Source organism: Cetorhinus maximus, chromosome 8 (genome assembly GCF_964194155.1).
Source record: "Cetorhinus maximus chromosome 8, sCetMax3.hap1.1, whole genome shotgun sequence".
Lineage (NCBI taxonomy): Eukaryota > Metazoa > Chordata > Chondrichthyes > Lamniformes > Cetorhinidae > Cetorhinus > Cetorhinus maximus.
Window position 1 is genome coordinate 79,712,246 of NC_135886.1, and position 17,464 is coordinate 79,729,709.

General features: G+C 40.1%; 1 protein-coding gene across 1 annotated transcript in view; it reads left to right on the top strand.

Moving 5' to 3' along the window:
- LOC144683754 (ecto-NOX disulfide-thiol exchanger 2-like) overlaps positions 1-15,723 on the top strand; it is a 328,442-nt gene extending 312,719 nt beyond the window's left edge. Inside the window, exons 18-19 of the mRNA XM_078547116.1 lie at positions 5,117-5,202; positions 12,046-15,723. Of these exons, the coding sequence (XP_078403242.1) occupies positions 5,117-5,202; positions 12,046-12,183 (224 nt within the window). The 3' untranslated portion in view covers positions 12,184-15,723. The remainder of the gene's footprint in view (positions 1-5,116; positions 5,203-12,045) is intronic.
- Positions 15,724-17,464: the final 1,741 nt, after the last annotated feature.

The following is a 17,464-nucleotide window of genomic DNA, read 5'->3' on the forward strand; positions in this document are numbered from 1 at the left end:
TCATCTGTATCACAGCTGTCATTTAGTTTACTTACTCCTTGGTTAAATAAATGTTTTCTATCCTTTCTAATTATTTGTCTTCATTTTATTTAGCAATCATATTATAGAAGCATTTTATCTCAATTTTGATTTAGTCCAAGCTACATTCCGCTGGAAAGAAAAGTCTTGAGTTTCATCATCCAACTATGCACATCTAGGATAAAATTTAATACATTAAAAATTCAGCAGGGGGAAAATCATTAAGCTATTCTTAAAGTTGGCTCCAACAACTTTTCCCCCTTCTCTCAAAATTAGTACAATGCCCTGCCAGGCTTCTGATCACTTTAAAAATGTTCATCCACCAAGTCCCCAAATTTCATAAACATCATTCAGTCAGCTAAGTCTAGTTTGTTAATGAAAGCCCACAGATGTAATCCAAGTCACATTCCAATGCAGATTCCTAAACAAAACTATAATTTCTAGAAGCTATTTTATAGATAGAAATAAACCAAAATCTAAATTTTAAGAAAAGAAAACCTTACTACCTGACATTAGCAATGTTATTCACACACAATTAATGTCCTGCTACTTTCAACTTCTCATCTTTCTTTATCAGAAGAACTGAATTGGGAAAATGCCAGCAATTGTCAGCTTTCAGATACAAGTTGTAAGGTTATTAACTTACTTTGGTTCAAAAGTAACTCCAATGGAATGGGGAAGGAAATAGGGAACAGGCCTTTGAGTAGTGGAAGGAAAAAGAGAGACTCCCTGGGGCCCAGTTCACAGATGCAAAATGAACAAGACACCTTATGATGGTGGTAGGAGAGGCAGAAAGAAAAAAAAACTGTATTTGAGAGGGTTGAGAAAGACCCTTTGTGAGAGAGTAGATGGCAAGAAGAGAGATTTCTTTTATGGGATGGAGAGAAAGGGAACCTCTTAAAGGGGGAAAAGGGGTATCCTGTTGAGAAAAAGCATTGTGTTTGGTTTGTTTTTTTTATTATGGCCTTGCTAATCTGTGGCACCACTTTTAATGATTGGTGTATTTGTACTCCGAGATCCCTTTGTTCCTCTACCCCACCTAGACTTGCACCATCTAAGTAATAAGTGACCTCCCTTTTCTTCCTACCAAAATGCACTTACTACCTCACATTATCTGTGTTGAACTTCATTTGCCAATTATTTGCCCATTCTGTCAGTTTATTAATGTCCTTTAGTTTGTTGCAGCCCTGCTCAGTATTGACTATCCCCCCCCCCACCACAATTTGGTATCATCTGAAAATTTAGAAATTGTATTTGATTCAAAAGTCCAGATTGTTGATGTAAATTGTGAACAGCAGTGGTTTCAGCACTTATTCTTGTGGAACACCACTTCCCAGCTTCTTCCACTCTAACACTACCCTTTACTCCCACTCTCTGCTTTCTGCATTGAAGCCAGCTAGCAATCCATTCTGCCACATGTCCCCTGACTCCATATTATTCATTATGCTATTATGCAACACCTTATTGAAGGTGCTTTGAAAATCCAGATAAATTACATCTCCTACGTTACCATCTCTCTTGTTACTTCCTCAAAAATTCAATAAGGTTAGTCAAGCAAGATTTTCCCTTTTGAAATCCATGCTGACTCTTCATTATTATATTCCTCATTTCTACATGTTCTTCTATTCTCTACTTTAGTAAGGGGGTTTCATTATTTTTTAAACACTAGTGTTAAGATGACTGGTCTATAATTCCCTGGACATGTTCTTGTCCCCCTTCTTAAATATAGGAATTGCATTAGCTAGCCACCAGACCTATGGCACTACACCTTTACTCTCTGTAATGAGTGAACTCTGTCTAATCAGTGCTTTGAGAGATCCACTGATATTCCAAATATGACTTCTCACCGCCAAACATCAGCTCTTAAGGAACAGGAGATTGCCGTTAAGCTCCTTGGACCTACTCCAGTATTCAATTAGATCATGGTCGATCTGCACTTCAAATCCACCTTTTCCCACCTTCTCTCCTATCCCTTGATACCCTAATCTAACAACAGTCAATCTTGGTCTTGAAAGCTCCAATTATTCCAGCATACATAGCCTTTTGGGAAAGAAAATTGGATATTTATAATGTCCTTTGTGTGAAAAAGTGATGTATTTACCAGAAAAATGTGCTCTGTCAACACAACGAACCTAAAAAGATTTGCAATTTAAAAAGGAAAATATATTAGGAAATGGCTACTACCTTGTAATTTAATTTCTCCTAAACAGTAGAGCCATAAATTACAACTACTTTTCTGAGCTGCTCCTGAAGCTGCTTTCACATTGATTAAAAATCATTTATATATGTGTTCACTTGCACTATTTTTGATATTGTAACAGTATTTAAAAAATGAAAATGAATAACATTTTATCAGCCTGACAGATTACAGAGGCATAAGCCATAACAGAAAATTGGATACTTTGATCAGTGTAGTGGGCTTCTCATTTGATGCTAACTAAGGAACAATGAATTGCCAGTAAAAATAAATGATATTTTCAGTTTTGGTTCATTATTTAGTTCTTATTTCTACGTGGAGCAATCACCAGTTTAACAAAATATACTGTTGGACTAAGATAATTGGGTCTTTCCATTCACGGTTTCTATAGGTCGAAAATAATTGGTTCCCTTGAGTCTATGACAAGAAAATAAGCTGGCATTAAATAGATGACTCTTCCTAGTATAGAGGTACAAGATTTAATGGGGAGGAAAAAATAGTCTTATTGCGAATTGTCCTGATGTGTGCAAGACAAAAAGCTTTGACAACATGTCTTTTTTTTAGCCGTACTCGAGTTTTATTAAAAGGTGATCTGTGAGTCAACTCATCTGCTTTCCCTGCAATAAAGTTTTCCCACTTTGCCCCAGGTGGGACAATCATACTCTATTAAAGAAAAAACACGAGAGAACAACAGTGTGTTCTATCTCAAGTCATAGGTTGATAGCAGTCATCTGGCTAAAAGAGATGTTGCACACTTTCAGCTTGATGGGTGGAGCTACTGGAGAGAAAGTTCAATGAGAAAAAGCTAATGTTCAGATGATGACCTGAATATACTTTCATCACTCTCCATCCCATTCCCAACGTACTTGTTCTCTCTCCTGAAAGCAATGAGTCTTCCTGGGGCACAGTCCCTGAGTGCCTCTAACCTTTGCTACATTGCTGGAGTGACCATAAACAGAGAGTTCTGGTGGGCATTTTGACTATTGTTATGATCCCAGCTGATGTTACTACTGGACAAGCCAGATCTCAGGGTGGAACCTGGCTTGATAGACCCTAACTTTTATTTTTTGTTTAGATACGTAGAGAGGCGCTACTGAACAGGGTCACAGGAGTCAGCTGATGAACTTTTAAATAATAAAACATTTGTTAAACAAGAAAAGATTAACTCTATTACTCCTTCACCCACACTATACCTTCACAGATATATACAGATTTGTAAGGATAACAGGGGGAGGCAGTGGCATAGTGGTATTGTCACTAGACCAGTATTCCAGAGATCCAGGTTATTGCTCTGGGGACCCAGTTCGAATCCCGCTGTGGCAGATGGTGAAATTTGAATTCAATAAAAATCTGGAATTAACCATTGCCAATTGTCATAAAAACCCATCTGGTTCACTAATGTCCTGTCTACTAATCTGCTGTCTGGTCTGGCCTACATGTGACTCCAGATCCACGGCAATGTGATTGACTCTTAAATGCCTCCTGAACAAGGGCACTTAGGGATGGGCAATAAATGTTGGCCTAGCCAGCGATGCCCACATCCCATGAACGAATAAAAAAAGTTACAAAAACTATCTTGTACGCTAAGGTTCCCAGTAAGTACACAGTCTATGTGGTCAGACACACCACACTCTGAAACCAAGTGACAGATGCCACCCCAAACAGATGCTAAGGATCTCTCCTCAGCTCCCCCCACGCTTGTTACACAGTGAGTCAATCGATTTTACTGGACTCCATCTTTCACACGAGGGCTTCCAATCTCCACTCTCTAAGAACTTGCTTTGGAATTTTGTCCCAAACCAACGCTTTCTCTTAGATACCTTCCGCAAGGGTCCACCTCCGGGGCTTCGAAGTCTCCTTCCAATATTCCTCTCCCCTGGATTACCACGTGCGTTCAACTTTTCTTCCACGCACTCTCTCTCACTGACTCAGCCATGCCGACAGAGCACCACTGCTTCATGTGCCCATAAAACAAAGTTTAAAAAACCTGTGCCGTTGCTTAGCAACATGGGTCCGGAGAGGGAGACCCACACAAACAGAAAACTAGAAAAGCTGTTTCAGTTCAGTTGAAGCCAGGATTTCAGGGAGGTTGGACAGCAGAGGGACAGATAGCAAGTCCCAAACTAAAGTTGAAGCCAGCTGCCAGGAGAGGAAACTGCAGAGGAGCAGGTTCCAGAAACTAAAGAAGAAAGTCCCCAAATCCAGGGGAGTGGAACAGGAAAGGTCCCAAGAGGACAGTCTAGTCAAAAGCCAAGGACAAGAATCTGGAAAAGGTCCTGTTCTGTGAAAGTAAGCAGCAAAGTAAGCTGTGAAGGGAAGACTCCAAGCTTTAAGCTTAGAGAAGAAAGCTAGAGGACACAGATTTAAAGCAAAGGGGAGTGCGAGAAGCCAGGAGATCCAAGGAGGTCGGGATGGTGTACGATTTGGTGGGGAACTTGGAAGTAGTGGCGGTGTTCCCATGAACTTACTGCCCTTATCCTTCTAGGCGGTAGAAGTCAGGGGTTGAACTCCACTGAATCATTGGAGGGCTGGGATGAATCTACTTTTAAAAAGAGAATAAATAAAAGCCAGTAGATTCTGTAACCTGTTTATTATCCCATTGATACTGACATCTGGAAGTGGAATCGGATCTGACATGTTGTTAGATTTACTGAATTCAATGTAACAAGTCATCATGACTTCAATTTGAACTCAATCAAAACCACTAGGCTACCCAAATCCTTATAAAGTAACAAATAGAATTCTGATTTCAAGCAGCACTAACTTTATATGCTGTCTTTATAAGCAGCAACATGCAATTTTTGTGTGTCTTTCCTTATCTGTGCCAGGATATAATGGAAATAGAGGATTGTTTACATCTTTTAAGCTTTCACCCTAAAAAAGCATACTTTTTAATTGCAGGTATAATTTCTACATTTCTCCATGTCCACCCATTTGGAGCCAGCATAGACTATATATGTTCTTATCTACAGCGACTGGATGCCAAGGTAAATTGGAAGTGCTGCTTTGATTGGCTGATTAGTGACTTAACATTATTTACATGAAGTTCTTATTTTGTGAAAACACAAACAAGCCAGTTCCTCCTAGAGACAGAACAGTTATCTCTGCTAATTTCAGTGGATGTACATTGGTTCTCAATGCACTGAACATTTTTGGTCAGAATTATATACCAATGGTACACGAGTTGGCTTCGCCCATAAAGCAAGTTTCTGCTTTGTCATTATTCTGTAAGACTGTGAAATTCTTCTTAAAACCATAAGCAGCCTAATTTATACTAATGACAGTCTTATCGCCCACTTGGTGCTGATCAGAAAATAACTTTTTGAAATGAAAACATATTACAATAAAGGTGTAGCATAAGGTTGGAATCACAAAATAAGACATTTATAAAAAATGCCTGTATTGGATAAATTAAGACTCACTTTGGGGACTTAATAGCTGCCATGTATTTTAGTACTTAATATTCTGTATAGTTTGAGGGAAAGTGGGATTATAGCAAATAGTTCCAGTGGTGAAGTTACCATTGGCATAGGCTTGATGAGTCAGATGACCTCTTGTATATGAAATTTCTTACTGTGGAGCACCTTTACTTTTTAATTTACAGCCACTAATGTCACAATGAATGCCAACAACTGAATACGACACATAGCTGCTATTTTGTAGATTGCACGCATGGAGATTAATAATGGTGGCATGATCTCTGTTGCCTCAACAAAAATAACTTACAATTAAAACATAAGGTTTTGTATGCCGTGTAGTTTAAATATTTAGCCTCTAGAGGTTTTTGATTGTATTTTCTTTATAAACATACTTGGAGAGACTAGGTGCTAAGTCAAAACAGTCAAACTCTGTAGTACAGCAGCTTTTACAGTGTAAAACAGCAAAGGAGTTTGGGCTGGGAGTAGAGGTGGGTGGGGCAAGATTCAGTCCCCATATATCTTTAAAGAAAATAAAAGCATTTTAAGATCCAGGATACTTTCACATAATTATGTCATTTATGTTCATATGACCCAACTTAATTGTTTCCATTTTTTAATGAAATAGCCTTACAAATTTCCGTAGCCTCCTGCACCATCCTCTCATGGGCAATTGGGGGTGAGCAACAAATGCTCACCTTGCCAGCAATGTTCACATCCCATGAAAGAATAAAAATAACCTTGAGAATTAATCCTAACTTCAGAAGGGTTTTCATACCACTTCCCATACCATTTTCCATACAGTGTCTCTCTTGTGCCAATTTAACGCTAACTTAAAGAAGCTGCACAATGTGCGTCGGACAAGTTTTTGGGTTAGTGATCTCTGCTACCATTCTGCATTCTTGAATAGAATAATCTATAAATTAGCAAATCTAGTCACTGTCTTATTTCCCTCTTCATTTTACAGGTAAATATGAGAGTTGGTGCTTTGAAGTAAAATGAGAGAAAGTGCTGACTCAAAAGATGATTTTGTTTGCTACTCAGCTAGGAACTGGATTGAGGCTCATTTCATGCACATTGGCGAAAAAGAAGTGACCTTCAGCCTGGGCTGTTTTCCAAACTGTATTCCAAATCCAGAAGAATAGTCTTAAAGCTGTACTGCCTGATTGCATCTCCCCTTTATCCCATATGTTCTTGGATTCAGCATCTCAGACCACTCTGTAAGATCGGAATCCCCTCCAACCAGACTTTATGAAATATAAAAACCCCAAAACACATGGACATAAGTACTGCAAATAAACAGGCCAAACCTCAACACAAAAAACACACACAAGCAGGCTATACTGTCAGGGGTTAATTTTCAAAACATTCCAATATCTAAGTAAAACCAATGCCATGAAAGGACACAAGAATGACACAAGATAGCTGCCATCAGATAGTTCAATTAAGAAGCTGGGAAGGACATTGTAACAAATAGCCCCAGACAACAGCTATCATACAAACAAGATAAACAATGGTCAAGAAGGAGAGGAACCTGTGCCATATTAACACTCCACCCTGCCCTCTTGCCCACATGTCTGTCCTTGGCTTGCTGCATTGTTCCAGTGAAGCTCAATGCAAACTGGAGGAACAGCACCTCATCTTCCAACTAGGCACTTTACAGCCTTCCGGACTGAATATTGAGTTCAACAACTTTAGATCTTGAACTCCATCCCCACCCCCTTTCTTCCCCTTCCCTTTTGTTTTTTTTCCAATAATTTATATAGATTTTTCTTTTCCTACTTATTTTCATTATTTTTAAATCTATACCTTTTATGCCCTTTTAGTCTTATTTCACCCCACCCCCACTAGAGCTATCTGGACCTTGCGTGTCCTGCTATCCATTCTTAATTAGCACATTCTTTTAGATAATATCACCACCTTCAACACCTCTTTGTTCTTTTGTCTGTGACATCTTCTGGTTATCTGCTCCTATCACTGCTTGCTTGTCCCTACAACCACCCCCCCCCCACCCCCACTTCTCCCCCCACCCCCCACCTTAAACCAGCTTATATTTCACCCCTCTCCTATTTTTACTTAGTTCTGTTGAAGGGTCATGAGGACTCGAAACGTCAACTTTGTTCTTCTCCGCCGATGCTGCCAGACCTGCTGAGTTTTTCCAGGTATTTCTGTTTTTGTTTTGGATTTCCAGCATCTGCAGTTCTTTGTTTTTATCTCTGTTACATGCATCAGTCTGGGAGCCAGAGATACTTCACCTGAATGGGATTCGTTGTTTCAGTTGTAGAAATAACATCAGCGATGTTATTTGGTTCAAGGCATGTAACAGGCTAGAGAGATTTAAGGGTGCTAAGCACTGATCATCCGGCAGGATGACGTCAGGAAATATGTTCATCATTCAGCAGAATGTCTTCAGGGAATGTGTTTCGATATTTTCGATAAGGATCATCATAAAAGGCCAAGATTGAAGGGTCTGGCACCGCAGTCAGAAGGAGGGACAGGGCTGGTCACCTTGGCTCAGACCTACTTTCAACACCGGACAGGCCTGCCATATTGGGGATTGTAGGTGCTTTCAGCCATATTGCGATGATATTGGCCTGAAGGATTTAGACTGCAGTCAAGAAGGAGGGTCAGGAACGGTCAACCTGACTCGCGGACCTACAACTTTTGCTGGAAGGACCAACCATGTGGGGAGTTGTAATTTATCAACCAAATCCAAGGGGCATTGGGGCTGAGGTTTAAAGGGTAGTTTAAGGGTAACAGCCAAATCCTGGGGGAGGGGGGTTGAATTGAGGAAGGCTTTGGGCAGAAACATGCGATTTTGCCTGTGGTTTTTCTGTAGAGGCTTTTATATGTGTTGTGGGGTTTTTTAATGTATTTACAGGAAGCCAAGGTTAAATCGTGGAAAGATTTAAATCGGGATAACCAATTAAGTATTGTGTAGTGTCATTTACACTGATTTAGAGCTCTTGTATCAGGGCATGAGTGTTTTAATAAACGAGTTTGTGGTTGAGCCAAACCCTGTGTCTATGTAATTTTGTCCTTTATAAAATCCTAAAGTGAAGAACCAACAGTAAAGGGAAACGGGAGCGTGAACCTCTTACAACTCCCATAGGGCATCTCCACTACTTGTGACCTGGAGACTACTTTTACCTACCTAACGTTTAGCTAATTGGTGGTCAGCCTAGGGGTTGAAAGAAATCCCTTGTCAACTTACTATGTTTCAACTAACTGACTATATCCTGTGGCGCAAGTGATCTTTCTATGCAAAGAGGTAGAATAAACACTCCACTAAACTGTGGCTTAGCTATAAACTTGAAAATTGATTTATTCGACTAAATGTGTTCAGAACGGAAGCAATGAGACAATAGATTTACCAAAGTTACAGGCTTAAATGTCCCTACTCAGAAGATAGATCCTGGAACAGTGACTTAAATAGCAGTGAGGGTATCAGAGAGGTATTGGACAAAAGCCAGGCCTATTAGGGGAAGTTTAGAATTAGCATGGTGAGTTGGCCATTGTTGTCTTCGTATGTCTTCACAGGACTCAGGTGATCGAGCAACATTGTCGGGGTGGGAAACAGATCTATTGCCTGATCTGTCATGGACCAGGTACGGAAGGAATGACGAAAAAATATCTTTTTAGAAGGAGTTTAGGTGTAATGGGTTAAAGGTCTGCTCAGACCTATAGATACAAAGATTCTATGTAAAATTAGTTTGTGACAATCTTCAACCAAGCTCTTTGTGAATGTAGGCTCCCTCTCTTCTCTGGCAGCAATAATTGGCCCTTTCTACCTCTGAAGGCATCTTTAAAGATGGCTGATTTTAGAAATATCACACTGATATAACACACGGTAATTTTCTGAGGCTATGGGACAGATTAGATTAAATATTTATTCTGCTTGTGGCTCATGCAGTACTTACTGTGGGAGTGCTTCATGCAGAAACTGGGTACACAAAGCAAAAGTGTGTTCTCCAGCAGTGATATCCTTCTTCTTCACAAAACATCTGTAACATTTTAAATGCTACTAAGAATTCAAGACTTTATGTTTTTGCTAATTACCCTGTTGGTGTTGCATTTCATTGGACTTCCTCTACCAGTGCTGTCTTTCAATATGTATTAATGATTACTGCCTTGTCTAAAAGATCTTACACATTCAATTATTTCTTAGCACGAATGGATGTCAATGACGTTGCTCATGAACTCAGGAGAATTTTATGACCACTTGTCATGTTGGGTGTAACATCCCAGGCTGAAAGATAAAGCGAGTGGAACTTAGCTGAAAGGAGGAAGTAGAATTAGGATAACCAGGGAACGAGTAGGGACCAAAGGGGCAATCTATGGGTGGAGCCAGAGGACATCGGTAGAGTGTTGAACAAATACTTCTCATCTGTCTTCACCCAGGAGAATGAGGATGAAGGTATCGAACACTCAGAGAGAGATTGCGAGGTTCTTGAGCAAATTGATATAGGGAGTGACAAGGTATTGGAGGTGTTGGCAGGCTTAAAAGTGGACAAATCTCCAGGTCCGGATGATTTGTGTCCCAGACTGCTGAGGGAGGCAAGGGAGGAGATCGCAGGGGCTCTGACCCAAATTTTTAATTCCTGTATGGCCACGGGGGAGGTGCTAGAGGACCGGAGAACAACTAATGTGGTTCCGCTATTTAGGAAGGGTTGTAGAGATAGGCCAGGGAACTATAGACCAGTGAGTCTCGCGCCAGTGGTAGGGAAATTATTGGAGAAAATTCTGAAGGAGAGAATCTATCTCCATTTGGAGAGGCAAGGTTTGATCAGGGATAGTCAGCATGGCTTTGTCAGAGGGAGGTCATGCCTAACAAATTTGACTGAATTTTTTGAGGAGGTGACCAGGTGTGTAGATGAGGATAGTGTAGTTGATGTAGTTTATATGGATTTCAGCAAAGCTTTTGACAAGGTCCCACATGGGAGACTTATAAAGAAGGCAAATGCACATGGGATACAGGGTAATTTGATAAGGTGGATTCAAAATTGGCTTAGTTGCAGGAGACAGAGGGTGATGACAGAAGGATGCTTTCGTGACTGGAAGCCAGTGTCTAGTGGCATACCACAGGGATCTGTGCTGGGTCCCCTATTATTTGTCATTTATATAAACAACATAGATGACTATGTAGGGGGTAGGATTAGTAAGTTTGGGATGACACAAAGATTGGCCAGGTGGTTAACAGTGAGGTTGAGTGTCTTGGGCTACAGGAAGATATAGACGGGATGGTCAAATGGGCAGATAAGTGGCAGATGGAATTTAACCCTGAAAAGTGTGAGGTGATACACTTTGGAAGGAGTAATTTGACAAGGAAGTATTCAATGAACGGCATGACACTAGGAAGTTCTGAGGAACAAAGGGACCTTGGCGTGTGTGTCCATAGATCTCTGAAGGCGAAGGGGCATGTAGTGGGGTGGTGAAAAAGGCATATGGGACACTTGCCTTTATCAATCGAGGCATAGATTACAAAAGTAGGGAGGTCATGTTGGAGTTGTATAGAACCTTGGTGAGGCCACAGCTGGAGTACTGTGTGCAGTTCTGGTCTCCACATTATAGGAAAGATGTGATTGCACTGGAGGGGGTGCAGAGGAGATTCACCAGGATGTTGCCTGGGATGAAACATTTAAGTTATGAAGAGAGGTTGGATAGACTTGGGTTGTTTTCGTTGGAGCAGAGAAGACTGAGGGGCGACCTGATCGAGAGGTGCAAGATAATAAGAGGCATGGACAGGGCAGATAGGGAGCAGCTGTTCCCCTTAGTTGAAGGGTCAGTCACGAGGGGACATAAGTTCAAAGTGAGGGGCAGGAGATTTAGGTGGGATGTAAGGAAAAACTTTTTAATGCAGAGGGTGGTGACAGTCTGGAATGCACTGCCTGAGAGGGTGGTGGAGGTGGGTTGCTTCACATCCTTTAAAAAGTACCTGTATGAGCACTTGGCACGTCATAACATTCAAGGCTATGGGCCAAGTGCTGGTAAATGGGATTAGGTAGGTAGGTCAGGTGTTTCTCACATGTCAATGCAGACTCGATGGGCCGAAAGGCCTCTTCCGCACTGTGTGATTCTGTGAATTAGAGCAGATATGTGAGGGTAGGTACCAACACAGGTGATATGTGAGCTGTGCATTGTGAGGCACTGTTAGTCTGAAGGATGGCGATCTCCTCAGACCTGGAGGTATAAAGATCCTATATAAAATTAATTGGTGACGATCTCAATTCATTTCTTAATTCGCCTCATGAATTATTAAGAGTCTCAGATTTGTGGAGACCCTCTACATCATACTGTAAATTGAATTGCTGATTTACGCTCATAACCTTTATCATTTTATTATTGGGAGGATATGATTACCCACTCATCTCCCTTGAAACAAGCAATTATTGTTACTCTCTGTTCTCTGTGCAGATCTCTCCCAGTGAAATAGAAGGCCTCATGACAAGGCTACAACATGTGTTCCAACAGGAGATAACTGGAGTTGGCGCAAGTTTGGAAAAACGGTGGAAATTTAGTGGCTTCGATGGAATCAAGGCCCTCCAGAACTAGTAACTTGGTGACAATTCAGAAGATTACAGGACTACTCCACACCTTACTGTTTCTGACTAAAGTAAATACCAGATTTGTTTTTGAAAGATTGGTTTCAATTACTCTCAAAAAAATGAGAAATCCTCAGGCTTGATGAATATGAGCTGCACCTTGAAATAGGCTTAAAGAACAGAATTGTGTTTACCAAACCCCAAATGTTGGGTAATAAACTGTGCTGTGTAATTATAGTTGGTATACTTCCATGGCTGAAGTACTAGTATGAGCCAAATGATTACGGAGGGCCAAATAGAAAAGCAACGACTTAAGCTATGAAAAATATACAAAGCATCCTTTTCCCTCACACATGTGGTCTCACGTTAATTAGATCACTGTGTCTCTCCTCCAATCCAGCTCAATATTATAGGTACAGTACATCTACCAAAACATCTGTTTTTATTTTTCAGTCATACCAGGGTGTATTTTTCAAATTCCTACACATCTGTAGAAGCTTTTAATGGTTCAATTTCTGTCAACTTAATGAAATGCTGACGGCCATCGAAAACACTAACAAATACAGTACCCATACTCACCCTCCATCACCACCACCTCTTTCCCCTGCCACCCCCCTCCCCCTACAGCCCCACCAGCAAACAAAAGGTTTGCTAAGAAACTACTGATTTTATTGATTTGATGCTGTGGCTCAGTTCCAGTGTCTAAAGGATCTGCAGATTCTTTCTCCATTCTCATTTTCTCATCTCAGTTCTCCTGAAGGTGGTCATGCACAGTTGATAATTGTTCATGAACATTAGCAGTTCTATAGTGCCCTCACTTAAGTGGCAATTCTTTGTATAAGTTTGGATAATGGGTTATGGCAGACTGTTTGAATGCAGTGTGGGTATCAGCACTGAGCTTAATTTTGTCCTTGGGTAACATCCACACAAGTGCACTTTCTAACAGGAGTCATTGAATACTGATTGGGAGTGGGAACCTTGGCAGATTTTCCATTTCTTAGTCTAGAGATTGAGGTTAATGCAGCTATCACTGGCTCAGCTGAGATCAGCTAATTCGATGGAATTTAGCAGATTCTTGGTCTGTGCAGCTTAGTTCCATATCATATGGTAATGAATACCCAAAAAACTATTTGGTTAATCTTCTGCAAATCCATCTTCATCTACAGCTGAGTAAATTTGTTCAAGCAGCATGTAGCAGAGACAACTTCATTTCAGACTATTCTTTCATCCAGAAGTAGCAGGGTTTTAGATAAGTTGAAGTTTTATCCCATAATTTGCTACAAAAAAAACTGGATTCTATCACCTGATCATTTATGGCAAATGGAGAGCACAAGTTTGCATGTCATGCTATTTCTAGGGGTTAATGCACCTTATTGAAGATACAAAATGTAGCATGGGAAAGGATACTCCATTCTCAGTGTTTATAAGTCAAAATTGGGGCAGGATGTGCCAATACTTGTTTTAAAGAAGAAATATGAAGATTGTTAACATGTTTAAGTAAACTGATCAGGTTTATTAACAGAAATTGTTTACATCACAAATCTGTGGTAAAAAAGGAAACATCCCTGTTGTACTTTAATTTCTTTATATCTCTGGAATCAATCTAGCAGTACATTTTGGACAATAATTCTAGTTTGTACAGGCTAAGCTACACTGTATTGATAAAAGTTGTATTTTTAGAGATAAATTATTTTTTACAAAGCTTTAATACTTGATAGTTTACTTGGATTTTGTGTCCCCATGGGTAAAGGACATAAGCAGCAACACCTACTGTTAGTTACAATGAAAAGCCGAGAATTCTTTCTGCTGTTTTCTGGTTTATACTACCTGTATGATGTGATGGACAGCGTTCTGCTGCTGCTGCTGTTCTGTGGGTTCAAACAAGCCTGATATGTTCACTGATGCTTGTTAAAGTCTTAGTGTCTTTTTTAATTAGTCCAAGCTGTATCATTTTAGGTAAGAATTAACAAGTGCAAGTTTACATGGCATGTTACCTTACTGTGATGGTGAGTTGCCAATATTGTTTCATGTGCTGTAGGCTCATAATTAACGACTGCAGAGATTTAGCACAAAATAATACCTGGAGCTCAAAATTTCCAGTAAGAAGATCTATTTATTCTGTGGGCAAAAGTGATCCCTAGAATCATAACATACCTTCACCATTGTGAACTACCTGAGGGACTAGTGAAAATCAAGAAAAGCAATTTGAAAATATCTGGTAAGTGAATAGCTTGAAGTTGCCTGATAGTTCAGATATGGTTTGATATTGAACTTAACAGCCTAATGAGATTCCAGGTTCAATCCTGATGTCTACTAAATTGGTTGATCTCGTCTCATGTCATAGAGCAGCCCATTTGGTTTAGATACCCCTGGACTAGGAAGTGCAATGGGGGTAAAACCAGCCTGATTCTGATTGCTGCCTAGTTGTTTTCACTGGAATGTGTTAGGGATTGCATAGAATTACATAAAAATCAGAACACAGAAACAGGCTGACTGTCTCAAGTGGTTTATGTCAGTGTGAATCTTGCTCCTTAATTTGCTTCTCCCTCATATTGTGATTCCCCTTAAATGTGTTAGCCACCTTTTTAAATATAAGAAATGGAAATAAGCTATGCTTTTGTGCACCAGGCATCAAATGGTTTGCTACCATTTGCTCTCCAACTTCATTTTTCTGGACAATATTTATTCCTCAAAAATGTCACTAGCACAAACAGATTACCTGACCACTTACTTCATTTCTGTTGTGGGACCTTCCAGTATGCAATTTAGTTGCTGTATTCCCTACATTATAACATCTCTTGCATAAATAAAACATAAATTACAGTTCAAAAGTTAATTGGCCGTAAAGTGCTTCAGACATTTTGAGACCATGAAATACACCATGTAAATGCTAATGATTCTATTTTTGAAAAATAGCTGCTTTGATGACACCACAGACCATTGGAAACATATTAGCAGGGCTCTTCGACTTCAAGAAAGGGGAGAAAATTAGAATGAAGTTTTTTTTTAATCAAGTGAGCTGAATAAAACAATTTTCTTAATGTCCATTGTATTCACTTTTTTGAACCAGATCATTTCATAGCTTATACCTATTAAATTAGCTTTTTGATAAGATTCCACAACTGAGGTTTATCTTAAGTTTACAGCTGAGAGTTTGTTATGCATTGATTGTTACTTCAACAGTGTCTTAAATAACATAAATTTACAGATCATTTACAACTCCAAAAATTGTACAACAGAAAATTATTACCAATATTTTAGAGAATTCCTGATCATTTTAGGAACACCTTATGTATGAGAAGAGAATAAAATTATCATTAATGCCCATGGAATAAAACCAACTTGACTGACTGGGATACTTTGGTTAACTAGATATCCTTTGTTTCTAGGCAGTTCAACAATAAAATTTTAAGCAGGGAGAGGGATTGTATTTGCGTGCTCTATCATTTTGCAATATGTCCTAATGATTAGCAAGTTGTATTTCAGTCTTGTTTTGTGATTTATTAGAATGGATTTTTAATAAGTTTTATAAAGAAATTATTTAAATGGCTGATATTTGTTTTGCATTTGATTGAAAAATTAATTCCTTACTAAAATTAATGTTTGCTTTCAGAAATCCTGATAGAATAAATCCAATCAATGCTCATGTTTAACTACTAACCTTCTTGAGTTCTCTGTCCGAAGGCAAGTCCAACCCACATTGCTACGACACCCACAACTTGTAGGTAAAGGAGGCAGGTCCCGAATCCACCTCAGCCGGAACAAGCATCGAACCCAGTGCTGTTGGCATCAATCTGATCCACACCAGCCGTCCAGCCAACTGGCCCCCCAAGGAGTCAAAGTTGCTTGGCTACATACATGAATAAGTCCGTGTCCATATGCAGCAAGACCTGGACAACATTCAGGCTTTGGCTGATAAGCGGCCGACAAGTGCCAGGCAAGCCACACACCGTCCTGACTTGGAACTATGTCACCGTTCATTCACTGTTGTCGGATCAAAATCTTGGAATGCCCTTCCTAACAGCACTGTCGGTGTACCTGCTTTATATGGACTGCAGCAATTCAAGAAGGTGTCCCAACACCACCTTCTTGGCAGTGAAGAGTGGGCAGTAAATACTGGCCTCGCCAGCAACGCCCACATCCTGTGAATGAATAACAAAAATACATACACTTTTACATGCAGCTTGCAATTTCTTTACATCACATGGCTGGCCAGGAATTTCTCCTCTTACCGCCTGCCATTGGCATATGTTGGAAGGATTTACAAGTTGATACTCAGCCTGTTTGGCCACATTATGAACACACCTTCCTTGCCCATTAAGTCGGACTTGAGCCCTGGGCTTCTGGCTCAGAGGCAGGGATATTACTCACTGCACCACAAGAGCTCAACTACTAATACAAAAGCAAAATAGTCCAGATGCTGGAAATCTGAAATCAGAATAGAAAGGTCAGCAGGTCAGGCAGCATCTGTGGAAAGAGAAACAGTTAGTGTTTCAGGTTCATGATCTTTCATCAGAACTGGGAAAAGTTAGAAATGTGAAAGGTTGTAAACAAGGGAAAATGGTGGGGGGGGGGAGAGGACTAAAGGGAAGCATAACCTACTAAGTATTTCCAACATTTTCTGTTTTTATTTTAGCTCATGTTTAACTCTGGTAACTGGCTTTCCACAAACGTTGCAGTAGAGGTAGGAACGGTGGGAAGAGGTTCTAAACTGTACTCCTAATAGTTATGCACAGAGCACAGAGAAAATCTCCTTCTCTAATGATTCACTGACAAGATTAGTTCAGATGGAAAGGGCTTCGGATCCATTTGGTTGCGCCCTTCTGAAAATCAGTCCAGCTGGTTTGTGCGACATCTTTTTAATAGACACGGACTGGCAGATGGGTCATTGGCTTAGTGTCTTTTCAGTCGTTTGCCTCTGAGGACTCATCACACTCCCTCAGTACTAGACTAGTGGATTGACCTATAGTATGTACTCAAACATTGAGCTACAGATGAGGGCTATCAAGCTGGCACAGATTTCAACTATAGCCGAGAAAAGCAAAATTCCAAGGCAAAAACAAAAATAGCTGGAAAAACTCAGCAGGTCTGACAGCATCTGTGGAGAGGAATACAGTTAACGTTTCAAGTCCGTATGACTCTTCATCAGAACTGAGGAAATATAGAAATGAGGTGAAATATAAGCTGATTGAGGGTGGTGGGACAGGTGGACCTGGATAGAGGGCTGGTGATAGGTGGAGGCAAAGAGATTGCCAAAAATGTCATGGACAAAGGGATGTTGACAGTGGTGA